The 27,381-nt window shown below is 41.1% G+C and overlaps 4 protein-coding genes across 5 annotated transcripts in view; 3 read left to right on the forward strand and 1 right to left on the reverse strand.

Annotated features, from left to right (window-relative positions):
• Positions 1 to 1,536: 1,536 nt before the first annotated feature.
• Positions 1,537 to 5,899, forward strand: hnrnpd (heterogeneous nuclear ribonucleoprotein D). Its single transcript, XM_071545481.1, has 9 exons — positions 1,537 to 1,971; positions 2,367 to 2,535; positions 2,745 to 2,906; positions 3,225 to 3,356; positions 3,490 to 3,586; positions 3,994 to 4,149; positions 4,365 to 4,463; positions 4,802 to 4,903; positions 5,715 to 5,899. The coding sequence occupies exons 1-7, from the start codon at positions 1,805 to 1,807 to the stop codon at positions 4,430 to 4,432; spliced, it is 951 nt and encodes a 316-aa protein (XP_071401582.1). The 5' UTR covers positions 1,537 to 1,804; the 3' UTR covers positions 4,433 to 4,463; positions 4,802 to 4,903; positions 5,715 to 5,899.
• Positions 5,900 to 6,090: 191 nt separating this feature from the next.
• On the reverse strand, positions 6,091 to 8,157 carry LOC139666309 (vesicle-associated membrane protein 8). 2 transcript variants are annotated; one of them, XM_071545485.1, is made up of 4 exons: positions 8,017 to 8,157; positions 7,569 to 7,677; positions 6,961 to 7,131; positions 6,091 to 6,782 (listed from the first exon to the last, which is right to left on the reverse strand). In XM_071545485.1, exons 2-4 carry the CDS (start codon positions 7,569 to 7,571, stop codon positions 6,645 to 6,647), a joined length of 312 nt encoding a protein of 103 aa, XP_071401586.1. In that variant the 5' UTR covers positions 7,572 to 7,677; positions 8,017 to 8,157; the 3' UTR covers positions 6,091 to 6,644. The 2 variants fall into 2 exon arrangements, with proteins under 2 accessions (XP_071401586.1, XP_071401585.1); XM_071545484.1 differs by lacking the exon at positions 7,569 to 7,677 and having other exon boundaries at positions 6,099 to 6,782.
• Positions 8,158 to 10,091: 1,934 nt separating this feature from the next.
• Positions 10,092 to 15,544, forward strand: mat2al (methionine adenosyltransferase II, alpha-like). The gene is made up of 9 exons (XM_071545497.1): positions 10,092 to 10,444; positions 10,755 to 10,832; positions 12,874 to 12,996; positions 13,103 to 13,215; positions 13,821 to 13,964; positions 14,081 to 14,299; positions 14,390 to 14,572; positions 14,805 to 14,938; positions 15,063 to 15,544. Exons 1-9 carry the CDS (start codon positions 10,372 to 10,374, stop codon positions 15,163 to 15,165), a joined length of 1,170 nt encoding a protein of 389 aa, XP_071401598.1. The 5' UTR covers positions 10,092 to 10,371; the 3' UTR covers positions 15,166 to 15,544.
• A 481-nt stretch (positions 15,545 to 16,025) lies between these two features.
• LOC139666306 (aryl hydrocarbon receptor-like) overlaps positions 16,026 to 27,381 on the forward strand; it is a 28,854-nt gene continuing 17,498 nt past the window's right edge. Inside the window, exons 1-2 of the mRNA XM_071545480.1 lie at positions 16,026 to 16,385; positions 23,583 to 23,773. Coding sequence (XP_071401581.1) covers positions 16,327 to 16,385; positions 23,583 to 23,773 — 250 coding nt within the window. The 5' untranslated portion in view covers positions 16,026 to 16,326. The remainder of the gene's footprint in view (positions 16,386 to 23,582; positions 23,774 to 27,381) is intronic.

A 27,381-nucleotide genomic window follows, 5' to 3' on the forward strand; every position in this document is an offset into this window, starting at 1 on the left:
TTATCTGAAGCCGCTCTCCGAGTGAGCGGGGCTTCCTTCGTGGGAAATAGATGGGAAGGACATTTTATGAATGATAATTTCATGAATTACGATAACATGACCAGTAGTATATTTTCACCATCAAATGTTTCAAGTACGTTGTATTTGTCAGCATGCGCAGCTGTTAAAGCACAATTTTGCAACTATTGCATTTTAATTGAAAACTGACTCTTTCTGAAGCGACGGTCGTAAACGTGGGGCTCCACAAGGAGATGGGACAGGCGCGACATACACAAATATGAGAGAAATTGTACAACAATACGTGTACGAAACAGGAACTACTGATTTATTATGCTGACAGTGTATATGTCCGTGATAAGCATCTTTATATATCATTAGAACCCCGTCAAATTCCCCAAGTGTTATTGTAGGAAGGTTTGGAAGTGGCTTACAGCTCAGGCCTTGCAAATAATTATCACAAAAATCAAGATCTCTTAGATCTCACCCACATCTCGACTTGAACGACACAGTTCATTTTGCATCTAATAGCTACTAGGAGGAGATTATGGCATTCAATGGTGGAAGTAACTAATTACACTTAGGCTACTCCAGTTAGCCTACTGTAAACGAGTAGCTTTTTGTGCACTTGTTTATATAGTTAATGGTATTTCCTAATTAAATTGGGCCTTGCGGAAAGACAGTTTTAGACTAAAAAATATTTTTTCAAGATGGCTTATAGAAGGATGTCTATTGTTTTGTTTTTTTTACGTCCATATTATTAATAATGGCCTAAATAATAAAATTAGTCCATTGCTGTGGCACAGCTATTCTTAAGCAACTATACAATGGAGAGTCCAGCAGTTTTAAGATAGCAGCAGAGACTGAAAACGCAGCAAACTTATGTTCAATAGGTCAGCAACACACACAAACTTTGCAGATAATAATTATGAAAATCTAAAATCTATGGCAGTAGTCCAACAGTATTCCAATATTCAGAGTATGGAACTAACACAGTGCAGAGGACATAGGAGGTTAGGATGCAAATGACTTAGGAGGGTAGGGTGCAGAGGATGTAGGAGGGTAGGGTGCAGAGCGGATGTAAACAAAGGCAATGAGTCCTACATAGTCACCACAAATAAATCTTTGTATGTGGAAACACTGGTGTGTGTATGGGTACCTTCTATAAATCTTTCCTACTCTCTGTTATCAGTAGGGTTGAGACAGTTGATGTTATCAGCTGTTGATATGGTGGGTACTGAGAAGCAATTAATAAAGATTTGTAAGACGGGCTGCTCACAAAATCAGGTAATAGCTCTCTGTACAAGCTGTTGGGCTGCTGATGATCTCACATGTAATATAGCTGAGATAGCAATTCACTTTGGAGTTGTGGCCATGAAGCTGTGAACATGTGCCCCCTCAAAACTTCTGACGCCCCTGCCTGTTCCTGCTGTAGATAATGTAAATCCCCGGTTCACATTATACAGCAGTAGGTGGCGGTAATGAACATATTTTTTTTGCCAACCACCATAAGGTAGAGGAGGAAGAGGAAGAGTGGAAAACGACGGTGACAGCTTTCGCCTCACACACACACTGACAGCAGCATTAACATAACCGGACTTCAGACAGCAGTTTGTTTTGGTCTGGCTCTCCGCTGTAACGCCAGAGCTTCAGCTAACGGTTCACGGTACCAATCAACCACTAGCATTAGCTCGCAGTAGCCTGTATTATAACGTTAGCTAGTTAGCTAGCTTACATCTGCAGTCAAGTGTCACTGACGTTAGCCTGTGTTTTCGAGCTATTTAGCAACTAGTAAAAAGGCTTAAAAATGTCAGAGGACCTCGAACTCAGCGACGACCCGACCATGATGAAGATGGAGGAGGATGGGGAGGCGAGCAACGACGAGCCGATGCTTGCGACTGCAGACGGAGGCCTAGCAGGAGGGGAGTCCGAGGGATCAAAAATTGATGCCAGCAAAAACGAGGAGGATGAGGGGTGCGGTAGCGACACTTATCTGCCATTTAAATTTAGGCCTAAACTGTGTTATGTCTATAACATCAGGTAGTCTCCAAGTCGTATAATCAGGCATTGTCTTGAAGATACCACAGCTGTCTTATAAGCGCCATTATTAACTCTTGTTAGAGTAGCCTATAACGTTAGATCAAAGGCTGTTGTTTTTGTGAATTGCAATTAAGGGAAACACAAGGTGGATAGTTAATGACACCCACATAGCCAATATCAATACCCCAACACACACACACCCACACACCCATACACACACCTCTTATATGCTGATATATAGACATAAACACTCTTCATTCTCTTCTTTCTTCCCCCTTTCTTCATCCAGTGGTGTGTATAATGTCTTGACATCTTTGTTTTGTCTACAGGAAGATGTTTGTTGGAGGCCTGAGCTGGGACACGACTAAGAAGGACTTGAAAGATTACTTTTCTAAGTTTGGGGAGGTTGTAGACTGCACATTAAAGCTGGACCCCATGACTGGCCGTTCCAGGGGCTTTGGCTTTGTGCTGTTCAAAGAAGCTGAGAGTGTGGATAAGGTATAGTGAGTATTGTGTACATTGTGTACTTTGTAACCCAGCAAAGATGATAACGTCATTTTGATGAATGCTCCCACCAAATTTTGATTAACTATTGCTCTCATTAGGGAAATGTAGGGGTTTCAGTCTTTTTGTGAGTCACAACAGTCGTGAACAAGCACTTAGATTTTCTGTGTGACCTTTTCTCAATGGCTTATCTCTTTATGAAGGTTGCCACGCAGAAGGAACACAAACTTAATGGGAAAGTCATTGACCCCAAAAAAGCCAAGGCAATGAAGAGCAAGGAACCGGTGAAGAAGATCTTTGTTGGAGGTCTCTCTCCAGACACTCCCGAGGAGAAAATCAGAGAGTACTTTGGTGCCTTCGGAGAGGTAAGTATGTCCTCACATTCCCAGTTTTAGCTACTAGTTGTGTTAGAGCGCATTAGGATCATTTATTGTGCATAATTCTGGTGCTGAATGCTTTATTGAGGTTAATGGCGTCCCTGTTGGCACATGATAGCCTATTAAATGCATCCTTTTGCAGATTCTCACTGGTTTCTAGGCTGTTTGTAGTGTGTGTGGGACAAAGAGTAGTAGTGGGGAAAAGTGAACCTGCCCATCATTCTCCTTGATATAACTGAACAAATTTCCCACTAATCATGAAGACTGCCTGATTTCACTTAATGCGTCCATTGATGGTGTGAGCAGGTGGAGTCAATTGAACTTCCCATGGAGAACAAAACAAACAAAAGGAGAGGGTTCTGCTTCATAACCTTCAAAGAGGAGGAACCAGTCAAGATGATCATGGAGAAAAAGTACCACAACATAGGACTGAGCAAGGTACACCCTAAAATCAGTTTTCTTTAAAAAGAAAATGGTGTTGCCTGATAAATAATTTATTTATGGTACCGTGCATAATGGATACATCAGGGGAGAAGGGAGATGAATCATCCTAATTTGTTTTCCATTATAGTGTGAAATAAAGGTGGCGATGTCCAAGGAGCAGTACCAGCAGCAGCAGCACTGGGGAGGCCGAGGTGGATACTCCTCCAGGTCTCGAGGAAGAGGTGGTGAGTACAGAATACTATGTGTAAAGTGTGAATTCCTCACATGGTATCTGTACAAAATGGCAAATAATCACTATACATTTTTTTGAATCCCCATTGAACTGTAGATATCGGAAAGACAAAACTTTGGAGTAGGAGGATCTAGTGTATGACCCATTGAAGACATTTCTTCCTCTATGAAATTTTGTCTGAGCTTTTGATATAAGGACTAACATTATTTGATAACTAAGCATGAGTTTTACATGTATTTTGATGCTGGAAAATGTTTGTTTACATTTGTAAAGTTTGTAAACAATGGAGTTTATTTTGAGTTATGAAAAGCTTAGATCGCATTTAAATGTCAAACTCTTTTCATATTTAGATGGTTGAAGCAATTCTGGATTGTTTTTTAAAACCCTTTTCAATTGCAGGGCCCAATCAAAATTGGAACCAGGGTTATGGCAACTACTGGAACCAAGGATATGGAAACTATGGAAATTATGGATACAACAATCAAGGATATGGAGGATATGGTGGCTACGATTACTCTGGTTACAACAACTATTATGGATATGGTGACTACAACAGTGAGTAATCCCATCAGTGAAGCACCTCGACAAACCATAATGTGATCTAGCTGCTAACCTTCAAGTGAGGATTCAGTTTCTTGTCTAGTATTCCATTTATTGCCTGCTATTTAAATGTCTTTTCTACTGCACTTCTGAAACCTGTTGTGTTGTAATTGGTGTATATCAAATCTGGTGTGGATTTCCTAGAATCTAATGTCGTGCCAAACTTGTAGATCAACCTGGTGGATATGGCAAGTCACCGAGGCGCGGTGGTCACCAAAACAGTTACAAGCCGTATTGATGGGAGAAGCCTACTGTACATGTTCAAGTAGGTATGTAAAAAGACCATCTCTTACCGTAAATTTAAAATAAGTAGCTATATTTACTTTGCTGTATGGTAACATTATGTATAATTTTCCTCTTGTAAATTTTTTTTCTCAGCACCCTCAAGTGCTTTACAGTAGTGGTAACATAGAGGCTACAGTGTTGTGGCGATTATTTTAACAGCTGGCCTTCTGCTGCCTCTTTTGCACCTTTTTCTTTAACTGTAAAGTTAACAGGTAAAGTACTGCTACTACAGTAAATGGATGCCAAGTTAAGGATGTGCAAGGAAAAAGAAAAGGAAGTATGTTGTCTCCTAACTCTGACATACCTTGTTTGTACCTGCCAGCGGAGCTTCCTTGCAGGCCATGAGCTGACTCCCAGATACTCTCAGGGCCCGCTCAATGCGGACCGGGTACGAGAAGCATACGCTCTCGAATGCTGCCATTTGGTATGGTCTTACAACATCCTGTATCAGCATTTCTAAACTAAACAATGTGGGACACGTCCAGCTTTGTCATCTTTCTTTTCATTTTAATTTGTTTTGCAACTGTATGTAATGTAAAAATTAAAATACACACATTTAATTGTCATTTTTTACAGGCCCTTACTCCCCCCACAAGTAATGATTAAAATGAAAAAATAACTTATTTGCTTTTCAAAGGATACGTACAGCATTCTCTGGACTTTCCAGTTCCTTTTAATATATGCATTCCTAATCTTATCTGAAATGCTTGTTTCTTTATTTAGCTCTTGTAGCAGTAATAGCCAGTAGTCCATGAGCTAAAACCTGGTTTGTACTTGGACCCTACTGTGTTGAAAAAGTGCATCATTATTTGTACATGTATTGTTCTGTTTTCTGTTACTCACAGCGATGGGAAAGACTCCTCTTTTTAAACCTTGTTAATTTTCCTCTAACAAATTTTCTTCTTAACCTTTGTAAAACATGAAGAATCAAAGTATCACTACATCTCCAGAAATTTGCATGTAATGCTTTCTTTAATGTGTATTTTTGACCAATTGAAGGCTTCTTTCATTTAGTATTTTGGCTTTGACTTCTTCAATTTATTGCACTTCAGGATTTCTAGCTTATGGACTAACTTATGTTTTTTTATTCTAAAAAGAATTGTTCTCAGTTTTTGTTGTTTTTACATTGGACATAAAACACACAGGGGATTCCTATGGTTTATTTGTGGATTAGGCCTAACAGTTCGTTGTTCACCAATGGCTGATTTTCTTTTCTTTTTTCTTGTTTTTTCTAGGCTTCAAAGCGATGGAAGACTGCTGTCCTCTGATGGAGCATTGGCCGGAGAGACGATGGTATCCAGGCAAAGATCACAAGCTGATTGTAAGATGATAATGAAGAGTACTCTGATCTACATTTCCTCTCTATTTCACATTGTATTTGTTGTATCTGTCGAAGCTTTTGGATTTTGATGTTTTGCGTTTACTTAGAATACTGCAAAGTTTCAGCAGTTTGAGCTTATCAGTTACTTATTCCCTTTTTTAAATTTTGTGTCAAATGTGAATCAAACGCTATTTGTGAATTGCCTCATCTAATACTTAAATCAAAATTGTGTTGGATTAGCTGAACAGATCACAAAATTTATACAATATTATGGTAGCAAAGATACAAGATGGGTTGTTACATTATCATTCATCCTTTATCACGCAAATAATACATATGTTCTTACAGAGTTTGACAGTCATTATAAACATATATATATATACACAATGGAATGGATAACAAAGAAATGTGTTAAAATAAAAATGACAAAAACACATATGCGGATTTGTGATCCTTTTTGAAATATGAATATTTTAGTGGTAATTGTGTCATGTGTTCCATGACTTGGACAGCTGGAGTGTAAGGAAGTACTTTGGCTTTTGAATTGATGCCAACTTTTTAACAATTTAAGTTCTGAAGCTCTGAATTTTATCTTTACAGCATTAGACGTCATTGTCGAGTCAACTACCTGAGATAATAACATTAAGTTGCCTTTTGAATTTTACATAAATATTTTGATCTTGAAATGGTGTAAAACATCTTATTGTATGAGCTGAAATGATTAGAAATTCACTTATGACAGTGATTAAATCACAAAATGCTTGTTAAGGGAAATTGGCTGTCGGTGAGCTTTTTTCCCCATTTTATAGCCTTCAATTCTGAAGCAGTTCACCTTTAGTGTGATTTATATAACATTGGTAGCAAAGAGGATAATGAGGATAACGATGATCAGCACAATCACGCCAATTATGATCATCATTTTAATGTTTTTCCACCAGTATTTCCTGGCGACCCGTGTAGATGTTCTTTGGAAGGAGTCAGCCTGAAAAGAAACCAAAGCATAATAGTCACTTGAAACCTGGGGACACCCAATAATTGTTCTAACTACCTTGTGGCTTCCAGGGAGCCAGATAAGAAGTTTTCAGGTGACAAGCTGATTCTCTAAACAACATGGTGACAGGGTAGGGAACCCGACGCGTTCACTCTTACTAAATACTTACAGTTGCTTGCAGGTCATCTGTCTTGCCAATCAAATCATCTAATCTGTCTCCCCTCTCCAGCACTTTGTTGATGTTGTCTTTCAGAATAACTTTCACCTCATTGACCTGGCCTTGCACCTGGTCAAGCTTATGGGAAGAGTCAGCCACAGGTGGCTGAGAAGTTGAGTCAGCCTGTGAAAAATGGGAAAAAGGAGAAGGCAGAAAAGTCAGTTTTAGGGGGTAAAAACAAGCCATCTGTCCCAATAACTAACACTGACACCACACCAGCCGGGTGTGGGGGCAATAGCCTCTATGCTGGCACTTTCTCCATTACAGTAGAAGAGCTCACTTCCTGCAATTGTGTTGTAGGGAACTGCGCTATCAGATGTGAGTGAATTTACCGAGGGCTACATGATAGTCACATGTAAACCACAAGCACTGCGGTTACCTGTTTGCCTTGGTTAACCAATAACGTAATACTTATAGACTTACTGTCACAATCCTAATTTCTGCCACAATAGAGATTATTCTTAGATAATACGATGATGAAAACAAATATCTTCGGTGACTTGCAAAAAGACAACCATCTTAACGTTAACTTCCCTTCATAACAAAAGTACATCACTCACCATGGTAGTTAATGTTTATCACACCCAACGGAACGAAAAACAAAATCTTTACAGAGTCGTGTTATCCAGTCCTGCCAGCATAGTGAATGCAGAAAAGTGCTCCTGGTGACTGTATGAGTCATACAGTTAGAACAGACCAAATGTCTGCTTAAGGTTGCACCCCTCCTGTGTTACATATTAACTACCTGCTGCTTCAGTGAAAGTCTGTCATTGGCTTAACATGAGCCAGACCTCATCACTACGAAGAACTAGAATTAGTAGGAAGGACATGCAGTGGCTCCATTTCCTGCTTTTTCGTGAGCTTTTCTACCCGCGTATGTCAGACGAGTAAATTCTATACCTAAAAACCACCCGAGTGGACTGCTAGTTCAGTCATAAAAGAAGAAAAAGCACTGCTCTTACTGACAATATCTGTTCTATTAGCCCCATTTCTATGAATTTTACATACCATCAGCCCTCCTAGCACGGGATGCAGGTCAGCACTGAACTGATACGTCTGGGCAAAGGCCACTGAGAGCTGTTTGCAAAGGAGCTGCACGGCAATAAAAAGCTGAAGTCACTCGCTTGCTCCACTTGATTTCCATGTCCTGTGTTGTGCAGTCTGTGCGTTCAGTCAGCAGTGTGACAACCAGGAAGGGAGGTGGTTCCTGTATGCAAATACACTTCATCCATGTTGTTTTTGAACGAGAGTAGAGCTTACCGTGTGTGGAAGCTTTGTTGTTAGGTTCTTAATTACTTACAAAAAATGAAGTGATGCACATGAACCGTAGCTCCCAAGAAGAAACATGAAAAAGAGCATGACACACCACATTCTATTAGCAGGTTTTAATCTAGCCGTATTCCTGTGGACAAACCCTAATATTAATTAATAATCTGTTTTAACAAAATGTACAGGCCTTCCTGGACTCAAAACCAAGCTCTGTGATGCTGACCTTCAGTTCCATCTTCTACCAGAGTGGGGTATCTGAAACTGACAGTTGAAACATTTTTCCACCTGTAACCTGTAGGCTTGCAATGGAAGGAAAATGCAATACAGCGATCCAACTGGAAAAGGTTTAAGTAAACACAATGACATCCTCTGAAATTATAGGCTCGAGTCAGGCTGACATTATAGATGGAAAGATACACATACACACACACACAGTACAGATATAATCCACCTCTAGTGCAATTTGTTAATAGTTCCTATCAGACAAAATGCAGTCATACCTTCCCTGGTTACTACTACTCTAGTTGGCTTGTTATTCATGGCACTAAAGTGTATTTCCATCCCTAATATAATGGGAATCATTGTCAGAAGCAATATGGTTTGTCTCTGCGTCTGCAGTCTGACACTGGGAATGAGTGTTTCCCACTGATTTCCCCTGATTACCTGACGACTATTATTCTGGAAAGATGGAGCAATGACAAAGTCTGAAGTGAATGGGAGGAAAGTTGTAGAGACACCAGTATGGACTAGGAAAGTTAAGACTACTTTTAACTGTGTGTTGTATTTTAAGGTTTACAAGTTGATAGGTTTAATGTCCCCTGCTCAGCGACACTATAGAGAATCTTGACTTTATTGTGTGTGTTTGTGTGTGTGTGTGTGTGTGTGTGTGTGTGTGTGTGCGCGCGCATATGGATTTGTTTTGCTTACAGTGTATCCCAATGCATCGGCCCTGCAGAGGAGAGAAAAGCAGAGAGCAAGGAGGGGAGGAAGAGGAATAGCAGTCTGTAGGTAGTAGTAGTAGTGGTAATGAGGAATAATAGTGTATTTATTGTTCATTAAGACAAAATACTGGACTCATGGCAGTTCTGCAGAGCCTAAACACACTAAGTTCAGGATGTGCTGCTCTGACAAAAAAGGATGTGGGCGTTAGTCATACAGTTGAACAGTGGGAGGAGCTGCACTTTGCTGAATGCTTGCCAAATATTCAAGGGCAGCAACTGATTACAAAATATTTGAGGAGCTATATAGTAACAAAAACAGAAGGGCATGACTCTGCTTTATAGGATGAATCATGATTGCAACATGTCTTTGTCCAGTCAAACTGCTTGACTTCTATACAGCTGCTGCCTGTATTAAACTGAGGCATTACAAGCACAAGGAGTGCATGATGATTTTTTATAATCAACATGATAATAAGCACAATGTGCCAAACATGTAGAGGGGTAAACATTTTATGTAGCTGCAATATGGTTAATAATATTAAATTGAATGCACTTTTCTGATGTCTGTTGTTAGTGATATTGTGAGGAAAGTTTATTTCTTCTGTTGACGGATTTATAATCTTCCTGCAATTCAGATAAACTGGAATCAAACCTGAACAACGGACAAAAGATTTCACCCCGATGTTTTGTATATGCTGTGTAATGAACAACAGCGACACCTTCAGGCCGTCCGGGGTAACGACTGTAGAGATTTTCTTTTTTTAACATGTCCCATGCGCAGCGGACACGTTTACAGCACACTGCGCAGTCGAAATAAAAGCAAAGCCGTTCATGGAAAATCCACTGGATGGGATGAAATAAAGGATTAAAGTCGCTGCTGATGTAGAATAAGACATTGCCACGACTCTAGTGACTGGCGAAAAGTTATTTGTCCGCAAAGTAGGGGTCGAGCATCCAAAAATAGAATTTACTGCCGTGCCATAAACTCGTTTATCACTTTTCGCAGTAAGGTTCAACGGTCAGGGTTAATTATTGTTTGACCACTCTCAGTCGGCGAAGATCAATGCATTTACTCGTAGTGTGCTTGGTGGGAAAACAGCTGGTGCTCTGACTCTACATCCACTTCACTAAGCTTTCTGCAACAGAGCTGAACATGAACCCGGGCGGGAGGTGCAGCGGGAAGACTTTCCTCTTCACGTCTGAATCAGTGGGACAAGGACACTCTGGTATCGTATTCACATGCTCGACTGTCATTATATATGTTTGTCCCGTTTACCGAGTGTGCTGCCCGGGCATGTCCGTGTACACACTGATCGCTGATCCTGGATAGATGCACCACATCCCTCCTACTCTCATATTCTCTCTTCGACTTATGGTTAAAGTTACATTCAGTTCTACTCTATTCTACATTTCCCCAATAATATCTGCAATCAAGGGCTTTTTACTGTATAAAGCAGCCTATATGTCCCTTTCCCCAAGCTTATTACGTTCTATCAGCGGCTGCATGAGTTTTCATCTCAGGTTTTGTGTTCACAGATAAAATGTGTGATCAAATCAGTGATGCTGTTCTCGATGCATACCTGACTCAAGACCCTGACTCTAAAGTGGCCTGTGGTAAGTATTGCATTTTTATGACATGGTCATATCATCATATAATTAAGTGGGAACATCAATTAAATTCAATGTGCTTTATTGGCATGACAGTTTACAAACAATATTGCCAAAGCATGTATCCAGAAATTAATCATCAATTAACCAACATTTCAGAAAATTAATCCCGTCCCCTCCCATGTATCTGGGTGTGTGTGTGTGTGTGTGTGTGTGTGTGTGTGTGTGTGTGATGCTGTGTCTCCACTGTCCACTGGCTATCAGTGTTTCTGTGTTTATGAAACTCACGGGAAGAATTCCTAGATGTGTCTCCACTCTTGCAGCTGTTCTCTCCCCATATGTAGAGGCATACAAAAAAAAATCTTCTCAGATGGGCGTCGATGGGATATGAGGTTCTGTCTGGGGGTCCTTGAGAAGCCCTGGTCTGTTTCATAGGGCGAACCCTTCTGTCTTGTGGTCACTGGTCACATGTTCATCTATTAAGCAAAGGACAGACAGACTCGAGTCACTTCTTCCTCGTTAATTTCCTGCTCCTTCCTCCTTAATTACGGGTTATTGCATTATGTCCATGATTTCTGAGAGGATTTTGATGGTGAAGAGAGGAATGAAGTGGGGGATCAATGCTCTGTCCTCCCTCAGACACTACTGTCAAGGTTCCCTTAAGCAAGGCACTTAACACCCAGCTGCTTCTATGGAGTTGCTCAGTGGCCAATGATAAAAAAAACTGGCTGTACTTTGCAACTCCAAGGACTAACTGTGTAACTGTGCAAAAGTGCAGCAGAGGTTGCTTGGCCTTTAAAGGCGTTATCATGAAGAAGCTGAACGGCTTCAATGCCAGTAGCTGACTTAATTCAAAGTTTTCCATTGACTCACTGTTTTCCTGTCTGTCGTCTGTCTTTGGTTGTTTGGTTTGCTCTTTGTTCATTTGATACTTTCCTTGACTACGCCTGTCTTCTGTTTTCTTCGGCTTCCTACAAATAAACAGCTAATGAAGATGATCAAAGCAGACATTTCAGTTAAAGTTGCATGTGGTGTTACTGCTTTATTGAAAAAGTCATAAATGCTTTTTGTTGGAATGATTACATTTAAAGCCAAATTGATCATTAGACCCCCATTTGACCTGAAGCTAGACAAAATTGAAGATATTACCGAACACTCGCCCCACCTCATTTGGTTTGTGTCCTCAGCTCTCCTGCCTTTTCTCTGTCCTCAAGCGCCTATCTGTCTGTGAAGCAACACGAAAGCAGTTTATCAGTCCATTAACCCATAGAGTTACTCTGAAATACAGGAGGTTAACCAGGGAAAGGGAGGAGCACAGTGGGAGAAAATCTTTAGGTAGAGAGAAATCAATCTGCCTGCAAGTGTTAAACAGTCTATGCAGTTGACAGAGAAACACATCACACACACACTGCTGATCTCCAGTTCACTAGTTTGCATTCAACGTATGGGACAAAATATTGGGAAAGGCTTAGAACAAATTTTTCTTAAATGTAATAGTAAAAAAAGCACTCTCTGATAAGAAGGCTGATTTTGTTGAATGTTTGCGTTTTACACTAAAATTCAGTTCACTCACATAATAAAAACACATAATAAAATACACAACAAAAACAATATACATAACAGATCACTGCAACATGTACAATATGGACAAACATCAGTTAATAAGCACAAACATGGAGTCAGTAGCTTGGAATAGTGCAATAAAAAGCCACTCATTGCAAAATACAGGCAGAAGATGCTTTATAGTTTCATGTCCAAGTTAACTGATAGAATTGCGGTGGAGATACATTTTTTCCTGGTTCTTTTACTAGTTAGTATTAGTTTTATGGTTTCTGGCTTTGTTGTTCATACACACAAATACTGACTTGACTGTTCTAGACAACATGTCAACATCATGACAACATCTAACATAATAGACAGGAAAATACAAATCATATCTTGATCATTTCCCAAATATAATTATGTAATGCATCCGGCAAAAAAGGCTGGCTTCTACCTGGTATTGAAACATTGACTCATATTCATAAGAAGCGATGTTTTGCAACAGAATGCGTGGCGAAGACAGGCATGATCCTGCTGTGTGGAGAAGTGACATCTAAGGCCAAAGTGGATCTTCAGTCGGTCGTGCGGGACACCGTCAAGGACATCGGGTATGATGACTCCTCCAAAGGTACGGTGGGATTTCATATTTCATTTGACAACAGAGTGATTCTTGTTAATAATGCCACAGATACACTGACGGAGGATGCTGATGTCGGCCTAACTGTGATCCGCAGGTTTTGACTATAAGACCTGCAATGTCCTGATAGCGCTGGAGCCACAGTGTGAAGAGATAACAGAGTGTGTGTTTGAAGGCCGGGATCAGGAGGACATCGGTGCCGGGGACCAGGTTCCGTTCACCATCTTTTACTCTTACCTTTATTTTTACCTCTATTGTTTTGTTTTATGGACTGAGAATGGCTGCAGAAAGTCCATTTGGGGAAACAAGCCTGCCTATGTTAAGGGAAGCTTTCATTTGCAATACCAAAGACTGCTGCACTAATGGTGGGAATCACCAAAAAGCTCCTAAAAGGATATCATCATAATATTACAGCCATTTTACAATAATATTGTGATTCATTGCAATGTGATATTGCAATGTGTTGTGATTTATCACTCCATTTTATTGTATTTGATATAAAAAGCTGCACTAATACATCATTTGGAAATAAAACATCAAAAGTGAAAAAAAAACATTGAGTTATTAGATGATATTCAAAGTTTTCAGATTCTCAGGCTCTCTCTCAATGGTCATTTGTACCATTTTCTATAACATCTTTTTTGAAAATGTAATTATATTGTCTTCCACTTAAGCATGGAATTTGAATTTACAAAAAAAACAACAAATAATAATAATGATACTTTGAGCATCAACATATCTCCAGTACCTTTGACATGACTTCATTTGATCAGATGACCTCACTTCCGTCTTTAACAGGCTTCTTGCCTCTTCAGGGTTTGATGTTTGGCTATGCCACAGATGAGACTGAGGAGTCTATGCCCTTAACCATCCTTTTGGCTCATAAACTCAACTACAGGATGAAGGAGCTGTCGCGCAACGGAGAGTGTCCGTGGATACGACCAGACTCCAAAACACAGGTGAGCCACTTGAGAATATGAAGTCGGGGGTTAAAAGTCTAACTTTGCCACGCTGTTAGCTTCATACGGCATGGGACAGAGGGTTTAGTTTTAGTTTACCGTCTCCTTTCCCGCAGGTCACAGTGGAGTATAGAGACAACATGGGCGCCATGGAGCCAGTGCGTGTTCACACTGTCGTCATCTCGGTGCAGCACAGCCCCGACATCACCCTGCAGGAGATACGACACAACCTGATGGAGAAAGTGGTCAAGGTTGTCATTCCTGCCAAGTACTTGGACGACAAGACCATCTACCATCTGCTGCCTAGTGGGAAATTCCTTCTTGGCGGCCCACAGGTCAGTGAGGGCCGGGCTGGAGAACGACACTTCTGTTACAGTGTGTGTGTGTGTGTGTATGAGTTCACTCACATGTCTTTCTGTCATCAGGGAGATGCAGGACTCACAGGACGCAAAATCATAGTGGACACCTATGGAGGCTGGGGAGGCCACGGAGGAGGGGCGTTCTCCGGGAAAGACTACTCCAAAGTGGATCGATCCGGGGCCTATGCAGCGCGCTGGGTGGCAAAGTCTTTGGTTAAAGCCAAACTATGCAGGAGAGCGCTGGTGCAGGTGAGGAGGTGCAGAGCTTGATGCTGTTCAGCACTGTATGTCAATGCTCAGATCTTAGAATGGCAGAACTAGAGTCAGCCTTAGTTTTGACACTAAAACCTTTCAAGGGAGCGACTTGTGGTGTTTAATCTGGGATGCTTCCTAACAATTTGGAACAAAGTAAAGGACTAGATAACTATGTGATCAGGTATTGATTAGTAATGACTGGTGTCTTGTCCGTCATGCCCCACAGATCTCCTATGCTATCGGCGTGAGCCACCCACTCTCCATCTCGGTGTTTCACTACGGCACGTCGACCAGGGATGAAGACGACCTGCTGCAGATAGTGCAGAAAAACTTCGACTTGAGACCGGGAGTCATTGTGAAGTACGTGCAGGTTTTCATAGCATTTTAGCTGCAAAAGGGTTACATGAAACCTTGGTTTTGTGAACAGTCTTTTGATGAAACCGCAAAGTATAACAGTATGATCTTGAATGTGTTTCTTTTACAGAGAACTGGGTTTGAAGAGGCCAATTTACCAGGCCACCGCCTGTTACGGTCACTTTGGCAGGGAGGAGTTTCCCTGGGAGAAGCCAAAGAACCTGGTGTTTTGAGTTTGGGGCTCAACACATTCCAGTTATTTCTTAATTTCTATTTCTTAATCACAACCGTCAAATCAGGAGTCCTTTGTGAGAAACACAATTTGTTTTCTTAAAACTGTATGCATGAAAAAGTAAATGCCTTTTCTATAGCAGATCTCATTTGTTACCGTAATGTGTAAGTTGATGATTACTGAAATAACTTGGCTGGTTGAAGAATGTATTTTGAATACTGTCTTTTCTATTTTTGTGACAATACTGGGATTGGGCTGATGCATCATATACAGTAATGGAATGTTATTGTTAAAAAGTAATAATTTTGAAGTTTGAATATTAAGCAGCCTGGAATAACACCTTCAGACTGTTCACTCACTACCAAATTCTAGTAAACTCATGATCAAAATGATGTATGTGCAGTCAACAATAAATGACATTTTGTCAGATTCCTATCCTGTTGGATTCTGTCGGCTATTCTTTCCTCTTTTATTCGTGTCTGTAAAGAAACTTGCGATAACCATCATTGCCACTGGATGGAGTTACAGGTTACACAACATTTTTTCAGGAGGCAGGAAAAAAAACATGGCAGATGAAGTTGAGCCCGTGCCACCCAAGGGTGCCACCCTGTTAGACTGTACAGCCTGTCTATGTGTAGAACGCAGTAAGCCTTTAAAAAACAAGTTCCCTCTCGGAGGATACAGCAGGGGAAGGCTGGAGCTGGAGTCATACTACCAAAATTTATGGCTCAAAGACGAGATGTAGGAAGATAAACAATGGCAAAGGCTTACACCAATAATAACCCGCCTGACAGAGATGCAGTGATGTTACGGTGAACTGGATTGGTCGAGGCAGGGGGAAAAAGCACGGGCGCAGGACTGGCTGCAGTGTGTTCTCTCTCTTTACTTCCCTTGGAAAGTTTGCGACTTCGAAAATGTCTCTGACAGACAAGGACGCTGCAAAATGCCGTTTAACTTGCATTATTTGGATTCCCTTGACTTTGTATCGGAGTGGTCAGTCTTAAAATAGCATATAAGCAGTTGTAGGTCAGCGGCAGGAGAAGAACAGACGGGGTGTGTCTTTGGAGTATAGAAATCAAACTTTTGTGCTTGTTTGGGCATTTCGGGGTACTTTTTTTTTTAACGGAAAGGAATAAGAAACTGCTTGAAGGCTCGAGCCACCATGCTGGGGAATGGTGGAGTCTACGCGGGGAAGAGGAGGAAGAAACCCGTTCAAAAAAAGTAAGCTTGGTTGTTTCAAAGCATGTTTTTTCCCCCTTTTACTATACGTAACCGCAGGCTATGGAATAGCCATTGCTTGTAGCCCAATAGGCCTAAACTCTGTGCACAGTGGGCGTGGCGCGTGGTCACTGTCAACAGATCAATCCATCATCTTCATCATCACTATAGCTGTTATCACAAGGGCATCATGATGGTGTAAGTGCGTCACTCTACCTTCCTCGACAGGTACATGTATTATGCTTCAGATCGGACACACAGTCAGGTTGGATGAGTTGATTTCCAGGCAGGGGGCAGTTCGCCTGCAGCAGAGGCTCTCCACTGCTCTCACGCGATACTAAGGAGGGAGAGGGTGGAGGGTGGGGAGGTGATGACAGCTGGGTCAATGTGTGGTTTATTACACTGGAGGGTCAGACGCATGGCTTCGCTATAGCCCGGGAAAGTGACAGGGGTTTTTGGCATCAGTCCCCCTTATGGGCTTTGGAGCAACCTGCATGAGGAGCTTAGACTGGCATAGTCACTGTCATCTTTTAAATCTCCTCTTGACTCTGTATGCCCTGCTTTTAAAAAGTTCTATAGAAATATATTATTGTTTTTATTAATGAAGGTGTAATGTGATAGCAGCGGTAACCAGTGTTTCTATGTTTAAGATTACTCTTGTTGCAAAATTTCAGTCAAAGTCAAAGTCAAATTTATTTATACAGCACATTTCATACACAGGGCAACACAATGTGCTTTACATAAAAAGACAATACAGTATGCATATGCAATATGCATCAACAAGTGTTAGTGCAAAATATGCCAATGTCAAAATATACAAAACACACACACACACACACACACACACATACACACTTTAAGAACTTAGCCATAGATTGTTGTGAAAAGTAAGGTTTTTAACCTGGTTTTAAAGGTGTTCAGTGTGGGGGCCTCTCTCAGGTCCTCAGGCACGGAGTTCCATCTACTTGGAGCATAAATACAAAAGGCAGCATCCCCTGCTTTGGAGGTAGTGCGAGGGGCGGTTAAAAGACCACTGCCTGTGGACCTGAGAGTTCTTGCTGGTTTGTATCTAATTAGCATGTCTATTATATACTGAGGAAGTATCTTGCCAGTTAAATGGCAAGAACAACTTGTGCACTTTTCCCACTTTTCACTATGACACTAAAACTAGAAAACTGGCGCTAATTCAGTCCATAAAATTTAAATGGGAGATGTAGGGTTGAATTCATTTAATAATTCTAATAACTATAGCATGTTTCTTAAAGTTAGACAGTGCTGTATAGTAAAAGGAAAAAACATATGTTATCAATAAAGAGTATGGCACTGCTGACTCCATTATTGTCCATAGCTCATTAAATCCTACTCAGCAAAATTCTGAAGCCATACTGGACTCCCAAGAAACACATTAAACAACTTGCTTTCATGTCCTAATAGTAATCAGTTAAATGCAAGGTTTCATTGTAGTTTACGGAAGTTACAGTCTTTGCTTATCTTTTTTCCTCAAGCAGGTTGTTCTAAAATTAAGAGCCCTGATTACAAATGCTCGATCATCACTTCTCTCTAAGCTGTTGAACAGTTAAAAGAAACAGCTTTATCTGTAGATCTAAGGCTATGCTTCTGTACATATGGAGTCAAACCCCTTCAAGATGGCAACAAGCCATTAGCCAGTAAAATCTTCAATTTTAAATTCAACCAGAAACCAGTGCTAACATGGGAGTTACATAATCCCACTGCTTTGTTCTTATGACAGCCCTATAGCTGCTGCATGCTGACTTGCATCATGGAAGCTGTTGCAGAAAGAGCTTTGTGATAGAGGCAAGAATAGTCAATATGAGATTAAATAAAGGCATGATTAACTTTCTAAGTCAGAAACGTGTAAAAAAAAAAAAAACTTAACTTTGGAGATATTTCTCCAATGGCAGAAACAAGACTGAGAAACTCTTTGTACCTGACTCTTGTAATTCAGATTAGAATGAAAAATGTCTCCCGGATTTCTTTTAAAAGTTGCATGTGGGCTAAACTAACGACTTCAGATTTATCAGCAAGTTGAATAAAGTTTTGGGACATCCAACATTTAATGTCTGCTACACAATCTTTTAGAGTATCAGGGCAACAGAGAACTGACTATTTCAGAGATATACAAACCAGTTAAGAGGAGTATCTCTAATTCCCACGAAATCTTTAACGCAAGATGTGAGATCAGCAGTGTCAAAGGTCAAGTACACGTGGAACAGATCATTCATCAACATCCACTGCTAAAACATCATTTGTAGCTCTAATTTGCAACAAATTATACATTATACAATTATTATTATTATTACATTATACAATTATTATACAAATTATATAATACAACATTTGTAGCTCGAATCTAGTTTTTAATTATTCAGCTTTTTAAGGAAAGACTGGGCAAGCCTAAGTATGATTGAACAGAACTGGTGACCGATGAGCAGTTTATGGTAGAAAGAATACTGGGGCAGATAGTTATCATGATGTCTTGTAGGAGTGTGATTGTCTAGGTGGCTGAACTATTTGTAGCGTTGGCTACAGGCCGGCTTCATAGAGAGAAATATGATACTTTAGAATGTTCTCACTGCTCAAAAAGACAACAACACTGGACCAAGATCATGATGGTGATACAGTATGCCAAAGTAAACACACACTCTGTTTAAACAGTGTCTCGCTCCCAAAGTAATGTTACACACAGTAAGTTCAGTTCGGTGGAGAGGCAGGAACAAGAGGCACAGGACAAATCCTTCTTTAGCGGATCGTGTTCAGTCAATCTGCATTGCTGTTTCCATCGCTCTCCTAGGATTAGACAGTGGAACAGTGTAACTTTATAGCCGTTGTAAAAACAAAATGGAGCAGAATTAATTTATTCACTTACACACAATGGCAATAGATTTTACAAGTCATTTTGAGTCATCATATTGAAGTCAGTCACAAGTAAATCATATGAGTCAAGGCTTAAGTCATTTCCCCATGTTCCGAAAAAGGCTCAAGTCATCAAAATTTGTGACTTTAGTCAACACCTCTGCTGGTTGAGGATAGATGCAGAGTACACATCTACTTTCCAATGCTTTGATGAGTAAAATGACCTGTTTTCACCAAAGTCACTACAGACCCTTTCCTTTGTAGGCTACCTTTTATTTTCATGGCATCAGTTCAAAATTGGACAAGACTTATTCGCTCACAGGTTGGTGCTGCAGATTCTATTCCGTTTGGAGACAGAGAATTCATTTGGTAAAGCCACTGACATGGACCCCGCGCCTTTTTGTGTGCTGAATACACTACTTATGTGATTTGTCTCAAATGGCTCGTAGGCCTCCGAGTTGAAAGAAGGCAGAGGGTTGTAAGGAGATGAGTCATTAAAAGATTTGGTTACTTCATAGCTTAACAGAGGATGACCTCAAAATCTGCACGGTACAGTATACTAGTGTACCAGTTAAGTAGATTATCTCCCTTAATAGCAAGGTTTAGCAAAGAGGCATTCGTCACTTTGGCCCATCGCATTCTGCTCAAAGCATGAGTTTTATGATGTATGCTTTAATGAATACTTTTGAATGCAAACAGCTGTAATTTGTCTGCAGCAGTGGCAGTTGCTCAATTCAAATAGAAGGGGCCCCAGTCAGAACAAACTGTGCTGTTCCCCTTATTACTGACTACTTGGCTTTTTCGTAACAGCTTCCCATCTGATTTGGACCAAGGAATCTGGATGGTATCTTCCAAAAAAAGCATTGATTTTCCAGCACAGTGAATGAGCCCCCGACACACACACAGGCACCGACACATACGCAACCTTACTCACTTACTCTGGCTTCCTGTAAGCCTACTCTTGGTAGGAGCCCACGCAGCTACCTGTAGGTCTACTGTGGCCTTGTTGGCCTCGTTTAAGTTTGGATCAAACCATAGCTGTGCTGGTTTTGATCTCTGACACCGTAGTGCTCTCAATGTGGGTTTCTAGTTCCTAGTATGCAATATATTTAGCTTACTTCATACGAGATGAATAGGCAAAACCTCACCTCAATAGAAAATGATTGTGTATGTCAACTAAATTGTCAGACAAGTATCAAAGAAACTAAAGTCAATTAGGCTGTAGCTTATTTTTTTATAAATCCTCTTACTGTAACCTGAAGCACTGAAGAACACTATGAGACATGTGTATGAGAAACTGACTGACTATCTGGCAGCCTCTCACAGAGCTGATATCTACCCAAATAGGAATGCTGGATCTCTGCACACTTAACATGGATTGTGGGTGAAGATATGGGCGCCTGCAACAGGAAACATTCTTCTGCTTGCCCTCGTTTTTTTTTTGTACCAGTCAGTTGCAGACTTTCCATTATGGTGTACGGTGCTTTTGTTGCACTGCCATGTTGGACCACACATGGACTGCAACTGATAGCTCAATAGTCTCATTCATGTGCCGGAGAAACAACAAAAGTATCATTTCGTAATCATAAATATTACAAATTAAACACCGTACAAGGGATGTTCGCAACTCCCTTGCCATGCCGCCAAAAGATCATCTTCCCTCCTATGTTGCAGTATGTGGTTTTCCATATTGACGCAGAGTCTATCAGATGAGGATTTCTCTCTTTTGTGTGTCTGACTCCATATTTCCTTAGCATAACAAAACTGAATGAGGTAACCCGTTGCATCCAGTTGGGAATTTAAGCCGTCTCCAGTTTCTGCCCGAGCTGATCTGTCATGTTCATCAGAAAAGAAAGATTCCTCCTGCTGCAGCCTGTAGTTTGCTTTGCTTTGTCCGTATTTATTTTCCTCAACAGAAGACTTAACACAATCAGTTGACTCCACAGCCATTTATAGACTGTTAATTTGGTAAGTATCAATATGAAAAACAGATCCCAGATATTGCAATCATATTGATACTTGTAGGCCTCATCTTGGCACACGTGTGTTAAGGTTTCAATGTGTGAGTTTTCCTGTTATATACAGTTAATTGATAAAAAATTGTCAATAAAATGTCTTATTTGATATTATTCAGCTTGTTGTATGTAGTACAAGTCTTGTAAATAATGCCTTCTATGCAGCAATCTGGATTGTTTATAATTACTGATAACCAGTAACAGGCTGTCAGTTTTTTTTTATCCAGGCCTCCCTGATTGTGCACCAAGCAAGACATGACAAATCCTATTAGGTTATGTTGCCATTCCACACAACTGCCAAAATATTCCTAATCCTACTAAGTAGCAGTACTGTTACTTTGCTGAAAAATAACTGTTAAAGATATGGATGCACAGGTCAAATATGGAGCATCAGGCCAATCTTTACCGAAATGCCGGATTACATATCAGAAAAGATGTGTTATTATGCGATCTTATCCATTGATGTAAATTGATCCAGCCAAACATGCCATGAACTTGAGTTCAATATCCAAATATGCTTTATGTTCTTTTGTTTATTTATATCGCCCTTTATCCAAGCATGTCTCATAGGTCTTTTTTTTAATTTATTGCCAAATGTTGTGTCCTATCATTGTAGAAACTTTGCGAGTAAATAATGCTTCATAGCGCCATGTGTTCAGTTCTGATAAACATGTTGTTTTGCAATTTAAAAATAGGCCCTACATTGCAACTTTGCAGTTCCTTTTTCCTGTGTGAATAAAACTAGAACAAAGTGTAATAGCTGGAGTATTGCAGCGGTGTGGACTAGTGGTTAAAGAGGTAGTCTCTTAAAGGAATAGTTCACCCCAAAATGAAAATTGAGTCATTGACAACTCTCTCCATTAACTTCCATTATCTTCCGTATTTTCTTCCATGACATTGCTTTGTTGTTCAGTGCACCAGCAGTCTGGCGCCCATCAGAAGTGTGTCAGACGTCTGTCAGACTGTTGCAGCCTGTAGTGGAAGTTTTAGGTGATACACACCAGCACAGCAACACCCACAATCTCTCAACTCCTGCCAAAGTGCTGTAGGGTCTCGCCTGACCGTTGGTGCGTTCTAGAAGCAATGTCCTGGAGGAAAATATAATTGATAAGGTGAATACTCTTCTTTCTTGCCTGCTTTGTTCCCTCTCCTCTTCCATCCATCTCTTCACCCAGATCTCTGTGTTTTGTCGAGGAGGGAGGGCTGACTAGGCTGCTGCATGTCTAAGCCTGTTGGAGAGGAATCACATCGTGGTAATTTGTTGTAGTAACAATGGCATAGACCTATTGGAAGATCAACAGACACATGCTGTCTCAAAATTATGACATAACTCCATCTGCCAAGAAATTTGGCGGTGCCATTCCAAATATTTTTATACCGCGCCTGTAGTCTCTAGTTGTAAATATAAACTCTGGACTTTGTGTGCCTCATGTGTTTTGTCTACAGTAAGGTGAAAGAGAGGAAAGTAGAAATTATCAAGTGTGTCTAAGGAAGAATAGAATGCTCTTTATTCTCATTTCCTCCCAAAGGGCAGTGTGGGGCAGCACCAGCTTCTTCCCATAACCAGATTACTAGAGATCAGCCTCACCAGCCCCAAGAGGAGGAGAGATCTTTCTTTAGCACTAGCCTCCTGCAGGCTTCATGGTAGTAGTTAGTAGTAGTAGTAAGGTAGTAGTGCTAACTGTTGCTCGGCTGCTAATGATAATGAATAATTACTATTTGATTATCCCTTTATTTTGTAGACTGGATCTTTTCTGAGTTTCTTCCTCATGACTTCAGTAGAAACCCAGAAAAGATCCAGAAAAGATAGCTTTTATGGAATGCATATATACATTCCAAAAAATGCTCCAAGACCAACACAGCAAACTAATGCTCACTAATGTAACAAACAGCACTTACAGTATACATAGTTTTCTCAGTGTGTTTTCCCTCTTGTGATAATGAAAGTATAAATGCATTTTCAGCCTCTGCTGGCTCTCCTAAACCCAGGAAGTGAAGTTCAGTTGGTTTAGGTTCAGATTTTATTTGGACAGTCTCCAACATTGTCTCTCAGAAATGCTCTGGATTGTTTTCATGTGCAGGAAGAATCAGTGTGCCGGTGTGATACACAAGTATCCTGTAAGCCCAAGCTTACAGAAGTTCATCTGTGCAAGCTTCTTATAGCGAAAGTAAAATGTACCATGAACCTTTGATTTCATTCAAATTCAAAGTACACCCTCCTATGCAGTGCATGGTGGGAATTTTAACCTGTGTTGTAGATGGTCCTACCTAGCAAGCAGTATTCATGAAAATCTCCTATCTCTTGTCCCAGTGCGAAGCCTCCACCTGGGGAGGTGCCTGTGAAGACCAATCCATCCAAGCGGCACCGGGACCGTCTGAATGGGGAACTGGACCGCTTGACCAGCCTGCTGCCCTTCTCTCAGGAGGTCAGAGGGCGTCTGGACAAACTGTCTGTGCTCCGCCTCAGCGTGGGATACCTCAAGGCCAAGAGTTACTTCCACGGTCAGTGACCTCTGCCACATGTACAAACCTTTGTAAATGTGCACACACACGCACACACACACACACACACACACACTAAGATAGACATGGTACCTAAGAGTAAAGCTTCATAAAAAAGGGCATATGCAACTAGATACACACCTCAACACAAACTGTATGTCCTCACACACGCTCTGGTTAATTCAGCGTTGGGAAGCTATGTATAGCCCTGAATGAGTTAACATGCTTGGCATTGGTCGCATCAGCAGATTATTTTAATGTCAGTGAGAAGTGTTAAGTGCAGAGTATAGCAGAAGGGGTGTGTGTGTGTGTGTGTGTGCGTGTGTGAGAAAGTGAAACAGAGAAAGGGTATAAGACTTGAGTGTGTGCATGCGTGTTTGTATGTGTGAGTGTGTCAGGTGTGCAAATTTGCTGCTCCAGACATTTTTGTGGCGGCGCTGTGAGTGTGTGGGGTGTCGGAGAGGGAACTCGACACTGTGAATAATGAATAGTAGCCCTGCTGGGAGGGGAGCAGGAGTGTGTGCTGCGAGGCAGATGGAGACTAGGCAGGGTAACATGAGATCGGCAGTGCAGCAGCAGCCTGGAACAGTGGGCCTTTTCTCTGGCGTTTGATTGGGTTACACTAAAAAAACAACACCCTGAACACCCTGTACCCAATGAATGGTGGTGATTGGTTGCCTACACAGCTGAATTTGGCGGAGAAGTCGGCTTTGCAAAAAATAACGCTGGCTACGTTTACATGCGCACAATAATAACCTCCCCTAATAATCTGGTGTACATGTGACATGAGGTTATTGCAGAACAACATGAACTACACATGCGCAAGTTGAGGAAATGCGATAAAGGTGTATGCATGTTCTCACTGGTCTCTATTAATGCAAGTAACATCTGAGTATACGTTACTGCAGTTTACTTTGATTAATAGCATAATCACACTGTGAAAGTCTGTAGTTTACATGTGTCCTGCCTTACTTGCATTATTATCATGAGATTTTGTTACTGCCAAAGAGTAGGAGTATGTCCACTCAAGTGCAGGCCTCTCTTTCTTTCTTTCTTTCTTTCTTTCTTTCTTTCTCTCTCTCTCTCGCTCTCTCTCTGTGCCTTTACTGAGTACACCTCTGTGGTACTGCTATCAGGCTGCCGATCACTGCTGTTGATGGAGCAGAGGGGGGACGCAGAGGGAGGAGCCCTAAGAGCTCTGAGGCATGGTGGCACGACATGAGGGCTCTTGACAAGGCTGTGCAGATCTGTGTGTTTGTGAATGGAGACGTTTGAACAACTAACACATTGATGGCAAAACAGCTCAGTCCCACCGCAGCTTCCCATCGCTTTTCCAGCTTGGTCAAAAACACTTGGAGGGCACTATGTAACCTACCATACTAGTTTGTCTAAGTCTGACCAGAGATCCAAACAGGAGAGAAAAGAAAACTGCGAGAGAGCGATTGTTGGGAGATACAGCATGGGAAGAAAGACCATTATACAGAAAATGAGAAGCAAGAGTGACACTGAGAGAGGGAGAGTATAAAGATGGTGGAAATCGCTCCGTTTTGAGGCCTATCAGATGAAGACTTGTGTATCTACATCTTCGCAGCGCGCTCTGCCCCTGGGCCGGCCCATGTCATGCTGTGAAAACATGTTATCTTCCCCCGGCTTTGATGTCCCTCCAGCCCTACATCACATACGAGCTGTGGTCATGCACTGTTCCTTGTTTCATATAAGGTAACACACAGAAACTTACCTCATCCACGGAACAAGTATGTGTTTAAGTGTCAACCTCACAGGCGGCGTTTACATGATATTTAGTTGTGAAATTAAGTTCAAATAGCTGCTGGCAGACCCTCAGTTGTATAACTACACACACATTTGAGATAATTATCTACTGTCCTTTTGACAATAAATCCTTCTTACAGCATATCATAGCCCTTTGGCATCTTAGTCATAGATTCACTAAAGCTTTTGTTTAGGATTATCATTGATAATTGCACCAATTTACCCATTCAGAGACAGAACTGTGATTAGTAAAAGATTACTAGGCAGGCAAAGCAAAGTTTTGAGCAAAAACAAGATCTCTGCATCATTGATGTCATCCGTCTCATGCCTGAGGTTTGGTAAAATGAAAGGGAGGGAAAGTGTTAGAGAGTGTGTGTGTGTGCGTGTGTGTGTGTGCGTGTGTGTAGTACATGTGCACCACACTGCAATAGCGAGAAGTGGGAGTGCATTGAGTTTGCTGTGATCAACGCTATTATCAGTTACCAAAATGGCCAGATGGACAGTATTGGTGATTTTCTTCTTCTTCTTCTTTTCTTAATATACAAGACAAACCACCCAGCTGAAAGTATGCACATTTGGAACCGTTATAAATTTGAATCATCAACTATAAGATGTGCTTTTCAAACTTCTTAAGTGTTAATTTTTGGCTACACTGGTACATTTTGCTCATTATTTGAATATAAATGAATGTGTTTGAATATGTTCCACTTTCCATGACCATTTCCAGAGGTTTTATCTGCCTGTTAGAAGTAACAGAAGCTTTTCCTGACAAAAACGTCTTTTTACGCCCCATAGGGGCTCTGAATAAAAACGTGATATCGAATCTTCTTGACCCAGATTTGGTCATGCAAGTCAGGGGCTATCGTGTGTGGGCGTGTGTGTGGGCGTGTGTGTGGGCGTGTGTGGGCGTGTGTGTGGGCGTGTGTGTGTGTGTGCGCGTGTGTGTGTGTGCGCGTGTGTGTGTGCGTGTGCGTGTGTGTGTGTGCATGTCTTCATTTGTAATTCAATTGCCCATGCAGAGTGTGTCTATGGTACATTGCCAGGACACAGTACAATCCCAGTCTGCGGTTGGCAGAGCTCTACCCAATGACTTTTCCATCTGTATCCTGATCAGTTTCCTCATCTTAGACCTTAATCTAACCTTAAAATGTAAAACAACATAGCTGAATGCTGATCAGCTGAAGGCACAGAGTTCACTTCTGTACTTGCCAGCAGACACAGGTCTTACCTCAGACCCTCCAGACCGGCTTACTGTCCTGTTTTGATGTACCCGACCCTCTAATTATGTCGTACCATAACCATTTCACAGCTTCAACCGAACTATCAAGACCAAATGTTGTGTTTCAACAACTACCAAAAAGAAATGCTGTGTCAAGTATGGATTTTCCAGGATGGAAGCATTGCAATTTTCATTGTTTTTAGAGAAAAGACCTTTTGGTGGCCTGTGAGTTTCTCCTAAATGCTCCGGCAAATCTTCCACAGCAGTTTCCTCTGATTGTGGAGAACGTTTGTTCAGGGCTGAATAATGGAACTGGATGACAAAGCCTTAATGCCCCGTGCAGTACGCAACCGAGCCTTAAAACAACACACCACATTCACACAACACACACGATCTTTGATGTCTTCTTTAATTGATAGTTAAGTGTGTTGTGAGAATGTTTTGGACATGTAGTCACATCAAGAGGGAAGAGCAGCGGGGGAGGGCTGTTGTCTGATGTGTCCTGTCCTCTTGTTTCTGGTGTGTAAGATGAAAACAAGTCTCTTGTTTGACGCTGAAACACCACTCTGTTTGCCCTGCTCATCAGAGAGAAGAGAGGCTGTAACTAGTCGCTCTGTTA

Source organism: Centroberyx affinis, unplaced genomic scaffold (assembly GCF_046629955.1).
Source record: "Centroberyx affinis isolate AG114_WGS23_722 - 3 ecotype Tasmania unplaced genomic scaffold, CSIRO-AGI_Caff_v1 ptg004932l_1, whole genome shotgun sequence".
NCBI classification, from domain to species: domain Eukaryota; kingdom Metazoa; phylum Chordata; class Actinopteri; order Beryciformes; family Berycidae; genus Centroberyx; species Centroberyx affinis.